Source organism: Panthera uncia, chromosome A2 (assembly GCF_023721935.1).
Source record: "Panthera uncia isolate 11264 chromosome A2, Puncia_PCG_1.0, whole genome shotgun sequence".
In the NCBI taxonomy this organism is placed as follows: Eukaryota; Metazoa; Chordata; class Mammalia; order Carnivora; family Felidae; genus Panthera; species Panthera uncia.
Genome location: NC_064816.1, coordinates 90,089,428 through 90,110,996, shown reverse-complemented (window position 1 = coordinate 90,110,996; position 21,569 = coordinate 90,089,428). Strand labels below are relative to the sequence as shown.

The following is a 21,569-nucleotide window of genomic DNA, read 5'->3' as shown; positions in this document are numbered from 1 at the left end:
TAGATACAAAAAATTATATTCAACCAAGTAATATCAATTCTATTTCTACACATTGTTTGTGTAATCAGTTAATGTAATAGTATTTATGTCTTAAATACTTAAAATTCATTTTGGATAAAGTCTATCACTGTTATGGAGTAAATACATGTGAACTACCTTAATATATCTGTGTTTAGCATTACCTGTATTCTGTTGGCTGAATCTTCCTTTTGAGCTCAGAACTTTGCTGCATTTGCAGAGCTCAAGGGAAAGGCTGTCAGGAGCTGGGGCCACCATTACACTGATTTAATGATTTATTTACTGAAGTGTTGGTTTCAATAATGAATGAAATGTAGTTTCTACCTTGTGCTTAGGGAGCTTAGCATCTGAGGAAGAAGCATATAGTCTACAAAATGAGGCAAGATTTGTTGTTCTTAGCCATGAACACTTCATTTTGATTGTGTGTGTATCTGACATACTTGAGGTGTATTTGTTGCTTTTTTGTATGGACATCTCATCATTGCGTGTTCTTATCCACATCTTTTCTTGACCCAGTAACTACTCTTTCATGGACTCTTTGTGCTTAGGGCTTCCTGTCAAGAAGAGGAACAAATTATGATTTCTAATATCTTGGTGGTGGTGGTGGTGGTGGTAATAAAGAAAAGGATTCGGGAGAGACAAAGCTGCATGGTAAGCTGATGCATGTTATCTATTCTTGTGGGCCACAAGGAGAATAGGCAGCTGGGCCAGGATTAGAAGCTGCTGGCCAATGGTATACTGTCAACTCATTTTAATTAGAACATGAAAAACGTTGCACTTTCTCCCCTTTTTGCAGATGCTACTACCTTCACAGATGGGGATAATGGAAAGTTTCTGGTGGAATGTGAGATGAGGTAAGAGGAGGAGAAGGGAGGATGAAGTTGGAGGAGGTGGGTCCAGTGGGGTGATGGAGCCTTCTCTTATCAGATAACATGGACTCTATGCAGGTCTTCCCAACTTTGGATTCAGTAGCGTCATGTTGGTAGCTTGTAACTGGTCACAGTGGGAATATTTACACCATGCAAATTGGCAAACACTACAAATAAGGGCTATTTCCTCTTGAAGAACCAGTTGCTACACAATTACCAGTATATTGCTGAGTGTGCCTATGGGCCTAGAATCTAGACTCAAATACCAGCATATTTTCCTATTAAAGAAAACAGGTTCTTGTCTCTCCATATCCTGGACATGAATTCAACTTTGTGGCTTCCCTAGAGTTGATGGGAATGGAGACAGTCTATGGAAACCTCCTAACTGCATACATACATGGACACTCTGTTCCACATCCAGCATTAAGGCATCTATCTCCTGTTTTTTGGAAAGATATCTCCACCACCAAAGGAGGGAAAACACTTCCCAACTCTCCCCTTCCCTTCCCCATTAAAGAAGAAAATAGCATTAGAATTAACTTTGCATATTTATATATTAAGAGTAAAACCATCTGTATTTTTATTTTTATTGTTTAGCTCATGAATAACACTTGCTTTTTATAACAGACATAATTTATTTTACTTTGACCAACAAATTGTTGCATATGTTTTTTCTGCCCAGTACTTACATGTACATATGATAACAATATCCTGATTTTCCAGTCCATCTCTATATTTTGTTTGGAGTTGGCCTGCTTCTGGCTCTGGGAGTAGGCAGTACTTAGATCTGGCCAAAGTCATGGTGGATGGCTCAGTGGGCATGTGACCAATCAAGGGTCCCAACATGTGGAGGCAGTTGCAGACATTGTGGAGAGACAGGCATGTATTTTTCTGTACTGGGTATCAATTTGGGAAAATATAATCCAGTAGCTGCTAGGGAAGGAGATTCTACACAGTGCTTTAGTCCCTGGATCCAACAATGCCTGCAGTCTTATTTACTCCTAGATTTGATAGCTACAGAGTGCCTGTAAAAGTTTTTATTGGCTTAAACCAGATGGAGTAGTCATGCAACCAAAGGAGTTTTAACTGATACTATATGTTTTACAATTAAGAGAATTAGCAATCTTTCAAAAGAAATCGATGACACCTCTTCTGATGCCAAATGTTGATATTTTCAGTACAAATAAATTGTGTGCTTACTTTTATTTTTTCTTAGTATTTCCTGCAAAAATATTCCAAAATATTTGCTTTATAATTATAAATAAACATGTATTTAACTAAAATAAACAGACTTTATTTCAGACAGTCTGTATACTGTCTTATGTAGGAGCGATCTTCTTTGGCTCATTCACAGTTTTGGCTGCTCTCACCCTTTGTAAGGCTCCTCCTCGAATAGGCAGTTTTTTAAGAGCAATGTCTGTATCAGCCAGAGGTCCTCCCAGTAATCGGGCAGGAGTGCTTTCCACTGTTACTACCCGACCAGAAGGCACCTGGAAAAGCAAAAGGTATATATCTAAGAGTTCATTTGCAAAATTTCCCAGTAAGAGAGAAACCCATTCATCCTTTAGCTGACTTTGGAAAAGATACCAAATTATAGCAGTTTCTTGGAAATCCTGGAAGGCTGATCTGGTCTAAACCAGTACTGGGTGAGAGTGGAGGTACTTTAGAGATAAATATGCCTTAACTATGGGAAATGTGACCAGTGAAAAGAACAAATATGAGACAAAACCCCATGGAAATAACATTCTATGGAGACTAAATTCAGTATCTACTAAGAAAAGTCATGAAGCAAAAACCCTTACCGTTGTGTTAAGGCCTTTAATATCTGTCCTATGAAATATTGCATTTGGAGGTTGCCCACTGTATCTAGAGGATTCTATAGCTTTTTCCTGAAGCCTCTTTGCTTTCTGAAGATTTTTAAATTAGAAAGAAAGTAGTATTAATTTCTATTAAAGCATTAACTATTGTACTTAGAATGAAGTATATGAAGTACATTTAATTGTGCCTGGCTTATACTTAGACTGTTCATTAAGTAGCCCTGTAACCTACACTTACTCACTTAGGCTAAAAAGATCATTATTAGTAAGTTATATCTTTTATACAATGCAGAAGACACCAGTCACCTAAAACCATTACTGAAATTTCCAGAGGTACCAGTCATATATGACCAAGGAATAAGGCGGTCCTAAGGAAATCATGTTCAATTTTTAGCACATAATTTAATAAGCTACTAACTTGGGTGATGCATATTTTCAAAATATTTTTCATAAATTAAACTAATCAGAACACTTAAATGCTTCAAACAGAATAATATAAATTGTATAATTTGTTGCACTTATATTAAAAAATTTTTAAGTTTATTTATTTTTTGGGGGGGGGGGAGAGACAGAGAGAGAGAGAGCGAGAGCGAGCATGCACACACAAGAACCATGGAGGGGCAGAAAGAGAGGAAGAGAGAATCCCAAGCAGGCTCTGCCCTACCAGCACAGAGCCTAATGTGGGGCTCAAACCCATGTACTGCGAGATCATGACCTGAGCCAAAATCAAGAGTTGGACACTTAATCACTGAGCCACCCAGGTGCCCCTGTTGCACCTATAGTTAAACTCAATAGTTGAAGCACTGCCACAGGTGAAATTCAAGGTAACAAATGATCTGCATTCTTAAACAAATGAGGGGATGATTTTCATTAATTATTCCTTAAAAGTACAGATAGTTGTGAGGATGTTTTATAAGTTGGGAAGAATTTTTATTGAGAAGGGGGAGACATGGTACCTCAAGTGAGCTTTTGTTCTTAACTTTGGTTTTGCTACCTTAATGTGGTTTCACTATTTTCAGGGCCTAACTTAACATTCAACAATTTCATATCTAGTGGAAGAACTGTAACATTACATAAAAGCATATCCAAAGTATTAATGGAAAAAGTGGGAAAAGTTTATATATAAAAAAAGTTTACATAAAAGTATATCCAAAAGTATTAATAGAAAAAGGAGGTTTTGGAAATACTTGCTGCTTCTCACATATCTCAAGTAAACATTCAACATTATAAACTTTTTAGATTAGTTTCTAACTTATTCCTGAAACAGCTTACCACACATTTTTCCAAAGGGATGTTTCTTCTCAATTCTCATTTAAGCTTTAATATAACGTTACTTTTGATGGTCATGGAAGGGAAATACCCTTAGGGGAGAGAGTACAGACAATTATTTTTTCTGTCCTTCACTCTACTTCTTAAAGAAATGACCAATGAATAAGAAGACTCAAAGTGGAAAGTAGGAGCACATTTCTCCTGCTCATTGCTGGCTAACTATCATCTCCCTTATGCAATCCAGGAAATCATCCTTGATTCCCATTGCTAGATCAAATAAAACTCCAAGTAGCGTCTTCTGTAATATGAAAATGCATAGTTTCACTTATTATGCTACATTGCGTGTGAGGATCTAACAGTGTTGGTATTCTATAGAAAGGTCAGCAGAAGGGGTGCCTGGGGGGCTCAGTCAGTTAAGCGTCTGACTTCGGCTCAGGTCATGATCTCGTGGTCTGTGAGTTTGACCCCTGCATCAGGCTCTGTGCTGACAGCTCAGAGCCTGGAGCCTGCTTCGGATTCTGTGTCTCCCTCTCTCTCTGCTCCTCCCCCACTCATGCTCTGTCTCTCTCTCTAAAAAAAAATGAATAAACATTAAAAAAAAAAAAAAAAGATCAGCAGAAGGGCCAAATGAACATTCCTGAAAAAGTCTGTTTGTCTGAGTTGACTATTTGTTGTGGATATCACAAGATTTTAAAAGTCCTACCTTTAAAGTTTTAGCATTTGATGTTCTGGCCAAGAAATTTTCCCATGATTTAGTAGCCAGTTCTCTTTGCTTGTGTGTGGCTTGTATCTGAAATGAGAAAGATAAGTAAGAATTCCAGTTTCTATGGAAGAATACCAAAGCGCTTTTTTAAAGCCCTTACTTTGAAGGAAGACCTAGATTTTGCCAATGTAAATTTTAGAATGACTAGCAGAGGATTAGAATATTCAGAGTTCAGCAAAAGTCTAAATATGGAGGAAAAATCCTTCCTTCACTATGTGGCTAAGGTTTGAACTGCTTTCCATGAAACGTAATATAAAACTGTTGTTATAAAAATATAAAATATAAAATAACAATAATCATTCTCCAAAGACTGATTGCTTTATGTGATTATCACTTGTGAAGACACATCATAATCCAGAACAAGCTAAGTAAATGACCCAACGGCAAATTCACGGGAGAAAATAGATTCCTACTGCCATTGATAATAGTTTACGCGAGGTTACTTCAGGAAAACTACTAATTTGTGACTGTAGCAATTTAACACAAGCAGTTTTGTGAGAGTGCCGTTTGGTTGTGGTGATGCAGTCTAGGGAGGTAACCACTAACTGCAGGCTACTTCTAAATTATAGAAACAATTCTCAACAGGCTATTTACTAAATTATAATCAGAGGACACATGCCCTTAGCATATATTATTAAATTTATGAATTATGAACCTAAGAGTATTTAATTAAACAACTACTTAAAAATAAATGGGGTCAAAGCCATGATAACACATCAAAAATAACCAACAAATCAACAGTTGTTAGTCCACACAGCAGACGTTCTGCCATTCTACAGAACTAATGAGGCAGCAGGACTTCCAAGAGGGCTCTCCCGCTTAAGAGAAATAAATTACTTAAATGGCAACATCTATGCAATAAAACCTCTTAAAACTTTCAAGCAAATTGGTGTCTAAGATGGAGCAGAATTCACAGGTGGATGCAGACAGAATTCCTACTAGGCTGTAGATACAAACGTTTAATAGACTATGTGAAAGATCAGACAATAGAAAACTTTGGAAATCACCTTAGAGAGTTGTAAACATTTAATTGTAATCATAAAGGGTCACCAACCAGAAGTGGGGAATCTGCATCACCTTTGTATCTGGAGACAAGCTAAATAGCTACTTAACCTGTTTGTTCAAAACTTCTGTTGTATTCAGTTTCTGACTGAACACAAAGCTTTAGGAGAATGGCTTATATTTTCCTGGAAGGTTTTTCTGATTAAAGTCAGAGGCCAGCTTACCTCTGGATTTTTAGATAGAACATTCATTGTAAGTTTTATGGTACTGAAATGAGGATGAAGCTTTATGGATATGCCTATGGTTGGCATGCCAGTAAGGGCCTATCACAGAGGGATGGATGAGGGCCAACTTTCCCAGTGAGGTTAAATGTACAGTCACAGAGATACACTATCAGACACAATTTGCCAAGTGTATACCCTTAAATAGACCACAATTTTTGGAACTGACATTTCAAAAAATGTATCTCAGTTGTCTATTTTTTAAAATGTAAGCCTGTAGAAATCAAATTACAATGCCATAAATTCATACTGAATATAGTAATTGAATCTCAGGCTCTTAACTCCATGGTTTCTTTAAAAATTTCACAAGAACACTGAAAATAACTATAAGAAAAAACTACACAATAACTCTAAGTGCTGAAACACAAATCAGGCAAATATATCCTCTGGTCAACTAGCTTATACAATGAAATTATCTTCTGCCTTAAAAGTATATGTGACTTACTTTTGCATATACTTTTTGTTCATTTTGCACATCTTGGTGTGCTTGGCTTTCAATCATCTCACTTTGAAGAGAAGCAACCATCTTTCCAATATTTTCTGATGCTGTTGTAATAGCTTCCAAAATTTTTTTATCTGTAGTGACTGGTCTTAACTTTTCTAATTTTATTTCTTCATAGATTTCATTCCATATTTCTCCAATCTGTTATAATAAAGTTTAAGTTTAAAAAGTTAAATTAACCAAAAATAAATGATATAATTTTAGGTAATCCTTTATTTGGGTGGTTGTTCCAAAGTTAACATCTACTGAACCACCCTTTCCCATCTTACTACTTGGGAATAAGTGCATTGGGAATAATTTGAGGCAATAGTTACATTTGAGTATTCAGAAGTAATTTATTAAATATTTTATAGTGATAAGGTATTTGTGGATGAGGCTCTACTACCTAAGTCTAGTTTACTGTCATTGTCACTGCCCTCTGGTTTATAGTCACACTGTTTTCATAGTTGCAGAAACTGCTGCTTTAGTCTCATCCTCTGGAACTACTGATGTTTTCCTCCCCAAACCCATGTATTAAAAAATGAGTTAAGGAGTGCTTGGCTGGCTCAGTCCATAGAGCATGAGACTTTTGATCTCAAGAGTCATGAGTTCAAGTCACACACTAGGTATGGAGCCTACTTAAATAAAAAAATAAAGAATATAAATTGCTTGAAAGAAAAAAAATCTAAGTCAGGCTGAACTTGTAGGACATTGAGCATGGGGATTCCTGGGAGTCTAGAGTCCTGTCTCTTGCCCCTTATTTTCTACCTAAGACTGAATCGTAAGCTGTTAAAACTCCATGGTTTCATCATACTGACAGCTCATATTCTAGGTTGTCTGGAAATTAATGTGCTTGAGTATGCTTATATTTGCAGAAAATTTATATATCCAGGATTGGGAAGAAAAGGAGCTTTGTTTTCATTTGAAAATAGGTTTATTCATTGGCAACATTCAAATATATAATACTAATATTAGTAGAAGAAAATGTACTTAAAAAGACGTTGCTGACACTTCAAAAGCATTTATTTGCCAATAAAGATATAACCATCAGGGTGAGCAACCTAATATCCTTTAACTGATATTTGATTACCATATAAACTAATAATAAAATCTTTAATAAAAATTAATTGATTTTAATAAGCAATAATTCATTAATAATTCAATTAATTATAGCTCCTAATGCTCTATAAACAGAAGAAGTTATATTTTAAAAATTCTGTAAAACTTCTGAATGCCTCTGTCAGTAACATCCATCTTCTTTTATAAATAGTTAGATGAAATCACATCCCATGGAAAATAGCCAGTTAATTAATTGCATGTTTCTGGAACAGTATCAGATGCAAAATGGAAAATAAAAACTATACAGTACATGGTTGACTGCTTACAATACATGGTTGACTGCTTACAACTATGAATATAGATCTTTTATTTCCCAATTGATTTTTTTTGTCATATCAGAGTGTAATAACAAGATTATAAGAAAGTACTTACTTTAAAATCAAGGTATCTATGTATGATACAAAGAGTGACAAAATCTTCAGCAGATAGGCCAGGTAAATTTTCAAAATCTAAACAAAGTTTATAAAGAAAGAATTACTATAACAAAGCAAGTAATTCCAAAAAAAAAAAAAAATAATAACCCCATATATCTATCATAAAAACTAATGCAAACAGTTATTTTTGTTTCATCTTGATTATAGAAAAGTTAGTTTTGTGAGCTTTTGGCTTCCTCCTATAAGAAACCTCTGCCAGGTCATCCTTATTGAGTCACTGCTGTGGTTAAGACAATGATACTGTATTTTCAGAGACTGAATAATGTTTGAGTACCTTTTCCCTTAATAGGAAGCAAGGACTAGAAAAAAAAAAGAAAAGGGAAAAAAAGAAGGACTTTAAAAATGCAAGTATTTCAGAATTCTTGTGTTTAAGCCTAATCATCTAAACTAACCACTTTTAATCCTGGCTGCACCTAGAACTGCCTGGGGAGCTTTGAAAAATGCTGATGCCTGGGCTCCATACCCAGAGATTCTGATTCTAATTCATCAAGGGTGTAGGCTGGACATTAGAGTAACAATGAAACATGCATTTATCTGTATCAGGGGACTTTTTGATCATGTCTGAAAAATAGACTCCAAAGCAAAATGAACTTGCACACTCTGCAAAACAGAGGCTCTTATGAATGTGACAAGTAGCTTCTTACCTAGTTTGCCCAGCACAGCATAAATTTTTGCTCTGATATTCTCGGCAACATCCATAATTGCAATAGTTGGGCAGTTTGCAGGCAGTGGCATGATTTTTTGCTCTTCTTGGAAACTAGTAAATAGAGGTTTCTTTGTATCTACTCATTGCATATCATGAAAACACAGAAAGGACAGGTAAAAACATTAGTAAATTAATTTAATTTGAAATTTTACTCCAGACATAGAATATATATTATAAAACAGTGCATTGTATATGGTTATTCTTGTGAAAGCATAAGTAAGCCAGTTATTCCCCATTCTATGGCAAAATTTAAAGCTTTTTTATTATTTACGTACAATATGAAAATTTCACAAAATAACTATTTTAGGGGTGCCTGGGTGGCTCAGTCAGTTAAGTGTCTGACTCTTGATTTTGGCTCAGGTCATGATCTCAAGGTTCATGGGTTTGAGCCCTGAATCGGGCTCTGTGCTGACAGGGCAGAGCCTGCTTGGAATTCTCTCTTCCTCTCTCTGCCCCTCTCACGCTCTTCTCTCTCAAAATAAATAAATAAACATTAAAAAATTACTTTTGGGGTGCCTGGGTGTCTTAGTCAGTTAAGCATCTGACTCTTGATTTCAACTCAGGTCAAGATCTCACAGTTCGGGGTTCAAGCCCTGCGTCGGCCTCTACAGTGGTGGCGTGGAGGCTGCTTGAGATCCTCTCTCTCCCTTTCTCTGCCCCTCCCCTGCTCATGCTCTCTCTCACTCTCAAAATATATAAATACACTTAAAAAAATAAAAGTGATTCATCCTTATATACAACACCCAGCGCTTCTCATAAGTGCCCTCCTTAATAGCCATCACTCATCTAGCCCATTCCCCCCACCTCCCTCCATCAACTCTCAGTTTGTTCTCTATCATTAAGAGTCTCTTGTGGTTTGTTTCCCTCTCTTCTCTTCCCCCACCCCTTTCCATATGTTTGTTTGTTTTGTTTCTTAAGTTCCACATATGGGTGAAATCATATAGTATTTGTCTTTCTGTGATTGACTTATTTTGCTTATTAGCACAATGTATTTTTACTCCACGTCATTGCAAATGATAATATTTCATTCTTTTTGATGGCTGAGTAATATTTCACTGTATATATATACATACTACCTCTTCTTTATCCATTCATCAGTTGATGGACATTTGGGCTCTTTCCATAGTTTGGCTATTATTGAGCATACTGCTGTAAACATTGGGGAGCACATACCCCTTCAAATCTGTATTTTTGTATCCTTTGGGTAAACACCTAATAGTGAAATTGCTGGATTGTAGGGTAGATCTATTCTCAGTTTTTTTGAGGAATCTCCATACTGTTCTACAGAGTAGCTATACCAGTTTGCATTCCCACTAACAGTGCAAGAGGGTTCCTGTTTCTCTGCATCCTCACAAACACCTGTTTCTTGTGTTGTTAATTTTAGCCATTCTCACAGGTGGGAAGTGATATCTCATTGTGGTTTTGATTTGTATTTCCCTGATGATGAGGGATATTGAGCAACATTTCATGTGTCTGTTGGCCATCTGGATGTCTTCTTTGGGAAAGTGTCTATTCATGTCTTCTGCCTATTTTTTAACTGGATTATTTGTTTTTTGGGTGTTGGGTTTTATAAATTCTGTATACATTCTAGATACTAACCCTTTATCAGATATGTCATTTGCAAATTATCTTCTTCCATTCAGTCAGTTGCCGTTTAGTTTTGATTGTTTCCTTCGCTGTACAGAAGCTTTTTATCTTGATGAAGTGCACGTTTGCTTTTTGTCCCTTGCCTTCAGCCACGTGTCTACTAAGAAGTTGCTGTGGCCAAGGTCAAAGAGGTTGCTGCCTGTGTTCTCCTCTAGGATTTTGATGGTTTGATGGTTTTCTGTCTCACATTTAGGTATTACATCCATTTTGAGTTTATTTTTGTGTGTGGCGTAAGCATGTGTATGGTGTATGCATGTCACTGTCTGGTTTTCCCAACACCATTTGCTGAATATACTGTCTTTTTTTCCATTGGATATTCTTTTCTACTTCGTTGAAGATGAACTAACCATATAGTTCAGTGCATTTCTGAGTTTTCTCCTCTGTCCCATTGATCTATGTATCTGTTTTTGTGCCAGTACCATAGTGTCTTGATGACCACAGCTTTGTAATACAGCTTTAAATCTAATGTGGATGAATCTTAAGAACAATATTGAATAGAAGAGATCCAGTTGTGCTTGGAAAGGGTCTATGAGTAGGGTCTTTCTGGGGTGTTTACAATAGATCATTTCTCTTTGTTTTTCCTTTAAAAATCATTCCTATTGTGGTTTAACTTACATGCAATAAAATAATTGTAACATTTTATATATGTATTACATATACATATGCAATGTATAATGTAAACTGTGTATTAGTCACATAGATGTTGACTTTATAATAATTCATTAGACTATTCATTTGTAAAAAAAAAAAAAAAGTAAACTGCATGAATATGAATCAACAGAAATGTGCAAAATACTATACAGGCACTCTATTTATATCCCCAATTTTATCAGTAAATGAAATGGGTTGAATCTATTTGTAAAAGCAGGTAACTCAAAGGAACTTCTTTAGGACATGGTGTTAGGTTTTGTTTTGTTTTGAGTTAAACAATATAATCAAATACCACTTCCTGAAAATATCTATAAAAATATGAATCTGCTGATAATATACTTTTCTTCCATTCATTCAGAATTTATGATAGCAAGTTCTTCAAACTCTTGTGAAAAGAACCTTAAACAAAGGGGTGAAAGTTCTCATACTTCCCTCATATCTTAAAGATCTCTTTCTAAAAATATGGGTGAAAGATGATGAAGTCCTATGGATGTAATTAACAGGGTGGTGGCTATTCTAACAATATTTTATTATATATTTGAAAGTTGCTGAGAGTAGTTCTTAAAAGTTCCATCACAAGAAAAAGATTGTAACTGTGTGGTGACGGATGTTAACTAAACTTATTGTGGTAATAATTTTGTAATGTATAAAAAACTAAAAAACTAATGCAATGTAAAATTCAATTATGTCTCAATTAAAAATATACATCTAATTGCTATTATAACAGTTATAAATACACTTACCAATGATCATCCCATGTTTATCACGTTTTACTCCTAGTTCTTTTTCTTCCTTTCTCCATAATTTAATTAAAAGACTAGCGGCTGTCTGGTCCTTCTTCCCTCGCCAAGCATTAACATGAGCCGTAGTTTTGGGATTATCACAAAATTCAACCATTATTCCAAGTACTAGATTACAGAATTTTTTTTGGTTCAACTTTTGCAAGGAAACAGGAAAGAAAAAAATGCAATAAATTTTAAAAATTATTACCTTCAAAAAAGAAAACAAACATTTGTATTACTGATCAGTAACTTTCTTCTAAATGACTGCCTTAAATTTCAGACTGAAGTATGATTTGGGACAATCTCCTATTAAAAAGTATGTTTTCAAACATTAAGAATTAGAAAATATAAAAAGAAAAAGATTCAATATAATTCTGATATAGTCATGAATATATGTCATGACCAAAATGTAATGATTAGGTTCAGTCAGAAAAAGAGAGATTATAAAAATAAATGAAAATGTTCATTTTAGGTAGAGCAATGGCAACAGTACTATACATAGTTCACTGTATTTATAGGATCTTTCCAATTTACATGATTTATTAAGGTTTATAAAGACTCATATTAACTATAATCTCATTGTGATTAAGAAAATAACTGATGGTAATTGCAAGTGGAAGTCATATATGAAAATAGATACAAATGAGATGTAATTTTGTATTTTGAAAATCAGCATCCAAAACAGTAAGCATTTAAGAAAAATCATCAAGCATATTCCTTTGTTTTGCTACTAGTTTTCAGCAAACCAAAATTTAGGTATAGAAAAGTCCATCCACAATGATAGCCTCCTCCACACAATAATTTGTGTCTGAAATATTTTTTGTTGATTAACTCATAGTATACCACTAATAGAATATAGCAAAGGAAACATGTAACCTGTTGTTTGAACTGCAAACATTATCAGTTTCCTCTTTTATAAAATGAAAGATTATAATATTACCTGCTTTAAAGAGTTATTATGATGAATTATACAAGACTGCCTGGCACATAGTAAGTTCTAAATAATATCTAACATAATTAGCAATTATTGCATACTGAATAAATATTTTAGCAGATTGTATTAAGCAGAACTCTTAACTGAGTTTTTTATTCCTATACATCACTTTCAGGAAAAAGGGGCAAATGTCAAAGGTTGGAGTTGATCTAAAAATTTCATTAAAGAATATTTTTTATCTGTAATTAACTTGATTGGTTTGATCCACATTAAGTACAATCTCATAATTATATTCATAATAATAGAAAACACTTACATGGTAAAAATATGTCAGGCACTATTCCAAACAAGTGTGTATGTGTGTGTATGTGTCTGTCTGTCTATACACACACACACACGTGCACACGCATATATAATCACTCATATAAATCTCCCAACAGTGCACGGGGTAGATACTGTTATCTCTTTTATAGATGAAGAAACATATTACAGAGATGTTAAATACTTGTCCAAGGTACACAGCTAACAAGTATTGGAGGCCTCAATCAGACTGATTGCAGCCTATGCTCATAACCATTGTGCTATATATGGCTTCTCCTAGCAGTCTTCTTCATGCCTTTCCATCAGAGAAACCCTAGTGGTGAAGGAGAGTGAACACAATTGAGAAATGTCTGTGAAGTCTTTTATATAATCTTAAATATTCCTATAGAATTTATTATTTTATAATTATTTTTAATGTTGATTTTTGGGAGAGAGAGAGAACACAAGCGAGATCATGACCTGAGGCTTCACCAACTGAGCCACCCAGGCGCCCCTATTATATAACTCCCTACTTTTGAGTCTTTAAATAAAAAGATTCTAGGAAGATATGCCAAATTAATTCTGTGACTTTGAGAATCTCCTGACACATCACCATGTGTCTCTGGGCACACCTGTACTCTCATCAGAGAAGCATGGTGAGGTATACATCATTTAGTAGAGCCACACATATATTCTTCCATATTATGTCCAATATCTCTGAATTTTCCAAGGGTTTCTGGTCATGATTCATTCCTGTTTATCAAAGTTTATCATTATTTATGTTTTGTATGTAATTTTTTATATCTAATGAGTTTGCTCTCCTATCTGTAATGCCAGCTAATTTTCTTTCAGAGAGATGAAGGGACACAAATAACTGTAGTACATTTGCTAAATCCAATTAAGTTCATTATTCTGTTAATAAAATCATGAATGGTGGCAATCACAGGCAGGGACAGAATATCTCTCAAAGTTTTACTGAAACCAAAATAACTTTTCCTCCCACATTGTCTTGACTATGGACTTACTTAGAATTCAGGCCAGTAGAAAATGACTTTGAGGATAATTGAGGGTCTTTGCCATTCTTAATTGGTATTAGATGGCAACTATATTTCCTGACAGGCTTAATATATCCATTCCTGTTCATTCTGTGAAATGGTCTATGACATACTAATTCCTCGCATAACCTACAAACTATACACAATTCTTAAAAAATACTGATCTTTACTCCTTTGTGTAATGTAGCCCTTAACTTTTAATACTAAAAGAAGCTAGAAGTTATCAATAATGATTATACATTTTGATATTGTCTAGCACTTCACACACTATTTCCTTAAAGGTTGGTGGGGAAAAGAAATCCCATAAAACAAATTATCTTTTGTTATGTATTTGTGAGTTCTGACCTAAGTACACTGGTTTCTTCAGAGGAGGGATTTTCAGAGCTTTTACCTATACAAATGCAAATTATGATCTCCAGGTGAGATTTTGTTTAATGTTTACTTCTTTATTTTTGAGAGACTGGGAGAGTGAGCACAACTGGGGGAAGGATGGAGAGAGGGAGGGAGACACAGAATCTAAAGCAGGCTCCAGGCTCTGAGCTGTCAGTTCAGAGCCTAACGCAGGGCTTGAACCCATGAACCGTGAGATCATGACCTGAGCCAAGTCAGACACTTAACTGACTGAGCCACCAAGATTTTATTTAAAACAAACATTTAAACATGATTTGGGGACACATTTAATTACAGAATAGTGTTCTGTGGCAATTAGCTTTGGAAAGCTTTAATAAAGACATATTATTAGTAGTATTTTATAATTGTTAACAATCATACTTACTGCCAGTAAATCCAAAAGGAGAAAAATGCCTTCCTTTTCAAGAAAATAATCCTCTAAGGGATAACATCCCAAAATACAGCACCTTAAATAAAAAGGAAGTTATTCCTTTAACAAGGATTCTACTATCTATATATATTGTCTACTTCTATATCTTTGACTATGTTAGATGCCTCATTTAAGAGAAATCACGTATAAGAGTTTTCTGTGACTGACTTATTTCACTTAGCATAGTGTCTTCCAGGTCCATCCATGTTGCTATAAATAGGATTTTCTTTTTTTAAGGCTGAGTAATATTCCATAGTGTGTATATATACCATATTTTCTTATCCATTCATCTATTGATGGAACATTTGGGTTGTTTCCATATCCTGGTTATTGTGAATAGTGCTGCAATGAACATGGGACTGCAGCTATTTCTTTAAGATCCTGATTTCAATTCTCTTGGATATATACGTAGAAGAGGGATTACTGGATCAGGTGGTAGTTCTATTTTTAATTTTGTGAGGAACCTCCATGCTCTTTTCCATAGTGGCTGCACCACTTGGCATTCCTAACAATGTCAAGAGAGTCTCTTTTCTCCATATTCTTGCCAACATTTCTATATCTATATATCTCTATATATATCTACCTACCTGTCTATCTATTTACCTATTTTTGTTTTGAATAACCACCCTAGCAGGTATAAGGTGATATCTCATTGTGGTTTTGATTTGCATTTTCCTGATGATTAGTTGTTCCATATGAATTTTTAGGATTGTGTTTTCTATTTCTGTAAAAAATATCTTTAGGATTTAATAGGGATTACATGGAGCTATACATCACTTTGACTAGTATGACATTTAAACAATATTAATTATCCCAATCCATGAACACAAGAAGTCCTTCCATTTATTTGTATCTGCTTTCATTTCTTTCATCAGTGCTTTATAGTATTCAGGGTTTAAGTCTTTTACTTCCTTGGTTATGTTTTTTCCTAAGTACTTTATTCTTTTTGGTGCTATTCTCTTTGATGCTATTTACTTAATTTTCTTTTTGCATAGTTCATTATTGGTGTAAAGAAATGCAACTGATTTTTGTAGATGATTTTGTATCTTGAAACTTTATAAGCTCATGTAAGCTCATGTAAGCTCATCAAGAGATAATTTTACTTTTTTTCTGATTTAGATGCCTTTTATTTCTTTTTCTTGCCTAATTGCTCTGGCTAGTACTTACAGTATTGAGTAGAAATAGTGAGAGTGGGTATCTTTGCCTGGTTACAAATCTTAGAGGAAAAGCTTTTAGCTTTCCACCATTGAGTATAATGTGGGTTTTTCATTTATGGCCTTTATTGTGTTAAGGCAAGTTCCTTCTCTACCTAATTTGTTGAGAGTTTGTTTTTATCATGAAAGGGTGTTGAATTTTGTCACATGCATTTTTTCTAGAACTGAGATGATTGTGATTTTTGTTCTTCATTGTGTTAATGTGGTATATCACACTGATTGATTTGCTTGTATTGAGCAATTCTTGCATGCCAAGGATAAATCCCACTTGGTAATGGTGTATGATCCTTTTAATTTGTTGTTGAATTCAGTTTGTTAATATTTTCTATAGGACTTTTGCTTCTATGTTCCTCAGGAATATTGCTCTGTAGTTTTTCTTTTCTTATAGTATCTTTGTGTGGCTTTGGTATCATGGTGATGCTGGCCTCATAAAATGATTTTGGAAGTGTTCCCTTTTCTATATTTTGGAAGAATTTAAGGATTGTATTAATTCTTCTTTAAATGTTTGGTAAATTTCAACTGTGAAGCTCTCAAGTCCTGAGCTGTTTTTGTTAGGAGGTTTGTTTTTTGTTTTTTAGAGAGGGAGAGAGAGCACAAGCTGGGGAGAGGGGCAGAGGAAGAGAGAGAAAGAGAGAGACAGAGAGAGAGAGAATCTTGAGCAGACTTCACGCTGAGCACAGAGCCCACACAGGCTTAGTTTCACTATTGGGAGATTATAACCTGAGCCAAAATCAAGAGTCAGACACTTAACTGACTCAGCCACCCAGGTGTTCCAGGAGGTTTTTGATTACTGAGGCTCAGGCTTTCTAATTCTTCTTGATTCAGTCTTGGTGGGTTGTATGTTTCTAGGAATTTTACCTATTTCTTCTATATTGTCCAATTTGTTGGCATAGAGTTGTTCATAATAATCCCTTATGATCTTTTTTATTTCTATGGCATCTGTTGTGATATGTTGTTTCATTTACATCATTTATTTTGAATCATCTTCCTTCTTTTTCTTCGTCTAGTTAGTGCTTTGTAGACTTTGATATGTTTTCAAAACAAACCAGCTCTTATTTTTCTGGATTTCTTCCCAATCCCTCATTTATTTCTGTTATAATCTTTATTATTTTCTTTATTCTGCCAACTTTGAGCTTAGTTTGTTCTTCCTTTACTAGTTCCTTTATGTGTAAAGTTAGGTTGTTTGAATCATTCTTCTTTTCTATCTAGGTATTTATCCCCATAAACTTCCCTCTTAGCACTGCTGTTGCTGTATCACATAAGTTTTGTTATGCTATACTTTCATTTTAGTTTGTCTTGAGAAATTTCTAATTTTCCTTTTGCTTTTGTCTTTGACCCAGTGGTAGTTCAAGGGTGTGTTAATCCCCATGCATTTGTGAATTTTCCTAACTTCCATTTGGTATTGATTTCTAGTTTTCTTCCATTGTGGTCAGAAAAGATATTTTGAATGATTTAAGTCTTCTTAAATTTGTTAAGACTTGTTTGTGACCTTGTAGGCAGAACCAGCCCCCCATCCTGTGGTTATCTAGGCGCTCTCCAAAAACTACCTCATTGACATAAACTCAGATGTGGTTGAAAGGGGCTTGTTATATATAACAAAAGACACAGCCTTCAAAAATTATTACTCTGGAGCTATTACAGGAACTGAGAATAAAAGACCAAATATTGTAACAAAAGATGTTCTCATTGCTCTTTGTGTTAGATCTATAGTCAGTTTTTCCCCCCAGATATGCTGCAGTGGGGCTGTCATGAATCCCACCCAAGCAGAAAAAAAGAAATATGTTAAGTGTTAATGATATTTGAAACTCAAGTAATTTTCTCCAAGACAAAATTTCATAAATTAATGTTAAGAAAAGCAATATTTATTTATTTATTGCTATTTAGGAATGCTAAGACATTTGGGGAAAAATATTGGTTAGGAAATACCTAATCAATTGGTTTTTGACTCTTCAAAGAGGAAATGAGTGAGGAACTGTATGAGTAAAAGTATAGATGCTTGTGTTTTTCCAGACCAGGCCAAAATGGAATGGATTCAAATCACAAAAACAAGAATTTAAGTTTATATACAAACTTGTATCCTGAGTTACAGACAAGATTGCTTTCCAAAGGATGTTAGTAAATATCATTTCTGGACTATTGAAAAAAGAAAAAGGCAAAAAGGCAAAAAAAAAAAAGGGGGGGGCATTGGAAGAGTTATCTTTATGGTGTGATGTTAAGGGAAGAAAAAAATTTTTTATGAATTTAGCAAAACTTTAATTGAAGCTTAAATTGTGGTACAAAAATACATTTCAACTGATTTAAGAGAGAAATTATTGCAACAAAATTTTCCCTCCTCTATCATATACACTAGAGTTAATTTCAATTATTATCCAATCTATAGTTTTAATTGTTCTAGGCTTTTATTCCATACAAATTTGTGCAGTTTTAAAAAATTAGATAGAAATCTTAAATCTATTTAAAAAAATCAGACCTCAAGCCAACAAATGTCATGAGGTAATTTTCTTGTATTACAGTTCTAACTTGGTTACAGTAATACTCACCAAATGCTGTCCAGTGTACTAAAAAGAAGTACATTATAGCCTAATCCACTCTGAAACTTCATGGGGTCGGTTTTCATTACATGAAGAATTATATCCACTCCTTCTGTTCCGAAAATTTCCTAAGAGATTTATTTAAAATTATGTTTTGAAATAATCTCATCCTTTTCTATTTCATTTTGTCCCCTAAAACTTTTTTTACCAGAGAAGCAGAAAACACTGTTACTTTATTACACAATTTTTTGAATTAATACTCAGTCTCAGGAGTTTAGGACAAATTATTATAAAGCTAATCATTTTAAGAAAGGGCATCAATCACTATGCTAGCTTAATGTCTCTTTATAATTTTTATTTTTCCCTTTCTTTAAAAAAAAAAATAAACCATAAGCTTGCCCCATGATTTTCTTCCACATTATAATGAATGTAGTCCAATATCCTGTCAGATGAATGCTAGATAGCAAAAACTAATTTAAGAGGCTAAAATTCTATCATGGAAGATTTTTTAATGCTCCCAAGAGAGAAATATACATACATATATGTATACATATATATATTTCTCTCATATATATATATATGAGACTCATATAAGGTTTTGTAAAACCTTTAATAATTTATATCAAGTTATTACCAGTTAATATTTCTCCCTTAACAATTACCTTTCCCATTGCTTTGTTGTTCAGTTCTGCTACCCAGTAAGCAAGACTATGAGCATTTTTCCAGAAGAACACAGGCACAGGATGACAGAATACAAGGAAAAATTGCACCAAAGCTCAGAGCGAGGTGTGGATTTACTGTTCTTGCTGGCTTTCCCTAAAACCCCTCTATTGAAAACTTCATAATCTTTAATTTTTATCTTTCCAATTCTATCTTTTGCTATTTATCAATCTTAGAGACTCAGAGTTTATTATAGAGTTTAAAAAGATCAAAGGGAATTAAGCTCTTTTTTTCTAATTTTTAATTCTAGTTATGAATTCAATTTTCTCCAAGTTTTTATTTAAATTCCACTTAGTAACACAGTGTAATATTAGTTTAAGGTGTAGAATTCAGTGATTCATCACTTACATACAGCACCCAGGGTTTCACACAAGTGCTCCTTAAAGCCCATCACCCTGAATCAAATGTAAACTCAAAAAAACATTTATAATGCTACAGCCACTTTGGAAGAACTGTTTTCCAGTTTCTTAAAAACAGACACCTATTTTATGAACCATTAATTGCACTCCTAGGTATTTAGGAGAAATGAAAGAATGATGTCCACAAAAAACTACTATAAAAATGTTCACTGAAGCTTTCTACATAATAGTCCCAAATGGAAACAACCTAAGTGTTTATCAATAGGGGAATGGATAAAAAAAATTTGGTATATTCAGAGTGAAATACTATTCAGCAATAAAAAGGAATGAACTGCTGATACCTGCAACAATATCAATATATTTCAGAAATATAATGCTGGATGACAGAAACCAGTTATAAAACAGTAAATACTATGTGGTTCCATTCATGTAAAGTAAATAAATAGGCAATACTAACTTAAGGGGATAGAAATCAGAATAGTGGTTACCTGAAGGCAAGTGGGGGGATGGCTGCTAAGGGGCATGAAAGAATTTTATAGGGATGGGGCACCTGGGTGGCTTAGTCAGTTAAGCATTTAACTCTTGATTTTGGCTCAGGTCATGATCTCACAGATGTGGGATCAAGCCCCACGTCAGGCTCTGTGGAGAGCATGGAGCCTGCTTGGAATTCTCCCTCTCTGTCCCTCCCCTGCTAGTGCTTGCTCTCTCTCTCTCTCTCTCTGTCTCTCAAAAATAAATAAATTAAAAAAAAAGAATTTTATAGTGAGATAACAATAGTCTGTTTTAATTGGGGAACTGGTTAAATGGGTATATACATTCATCAAAACCTATCAAAATATACACAAAATATATATTTTATCGTATATAAGAATACTCTAATTACAAAAAAGAATATTAAAACTTCACAGGATTAAAAAAACACCAACATTTATGAACACCAAGGAAAAGTTTAGAGGGAGGAGTTAAGGTGGCAGACGAGTAGGGGGACCAGGATTTCCCTCCTCCCTCAAACACAGCTCTATTGAGGTTAGAGCATTTGGAACACCAGGAAATAAATCTGGCGGGGGGGCGGGGGGGGTGGTTAGCAGAAGGATCTCCACGGGTTGAGGGAGACAGCTTAGTGGGTCAGAGGTGCATGTATGCAAACTGGGGGAGATAAAACAGTGTAGGCATGGAGGGGAAGGAACCTCTTCTTTGGAGAGACAAAAGGGAAAGACAGAGGCTGTGGAATTGTGGTATTGTGTTAGTACAAGAGTAAAACCTCTCCAGACCACGGACTGGGGAGTGAGAAATATGGAGAGTGCCAGTTTCTACCTTGCAAACAGCGCCAGGAGCTGAGGATCGGAGTTTTAAAAATTGTGTGGCTTTCTTCAGACTGACAAATTCCTGGACACTCACACACTACCAAAACTCAAACAGGAAGAAATAGAAAATTGGATCAGACCCATAACCAGCAAAGAAACTAAATTGGTTATCAAACATCTCCTAACAAGTAAGAGTCCTGGGCTAGATGGCTTCCCAAGGGAATTATGCCAGCTATTTAAAGCAGAGTTAATACCTATTCTCAAACTGTTCCAAAAAATAAAAATGGAAGGAAAGCTTCCAGACTCATTCTAGGAAGCCAGCATTACCTTGATTCCCAAATCAAACAAAGACCCTACTAGAAAGGAGAATTACAGGCCAATATCCTTGATGAACATGGATGCAAAAATTCTCAACAAGATACTAGCAAATCAAATTCAATAGCATATAGAAAGAATTATTCACCATGATCAAGTGGGATTCGTTCCTGGGCTG

General features: G+C 34.7%; 1 protein-coding gene across 4 annotated transcripts in view; it reads right to left on the bottom strand.

The window, feature by feature from the left end:
• Positions 1-2,159: 2,159 nt before the first annotated feature.
• CFAP69 (cilia and flagella associated protein 69) overlaps positions 2,160-21,569 on the bottom strand; it is a 61,361-nt gene continuing 41,951 nt past the window's right edge. For all 4 annotated transcript variants that reach the window (XM_049641413.1, XM_049641410.1, XM_049641411.1 and 1 more), the window contains 9 exons: positions 18,703-18,821; positions 14,904-14,985; positions 11,801-11,993; positions 8,698-8,835; positions 7,992-8,068; positions 6,465-6,662; positions 4,677-4,763; positions 2,690-2,794; positions 2,160-2,377 (listed from right to left, as the gene is read on the bottom strand). In XM_049641413.1, coding sequence (XP_049497370.1) covers positions 2,207-2,377; positions 2,690-2,794; positions 4,677-4,763; positions 6,465-6,662; positions 7,992-8,068; positions 8,698-8,835; positions 11,801-11,993; positions 14,904-14,985; positions 18,703-18,821 — 1,170 coding nt within the window. In that variant the 3' untranslated portion in view covers positions 2,160-2,206. The remainder of the gene's footprint in view (positions 2,378-2,689; positions 2,795-4,676; positions 4,764-6,464; positions 6,663-7,991; positions 8,069-8,697; positions 8,836-11,800; positions 11,994-14,903; positions 14,986-18,702; positions 18,822-21,569) is intronic.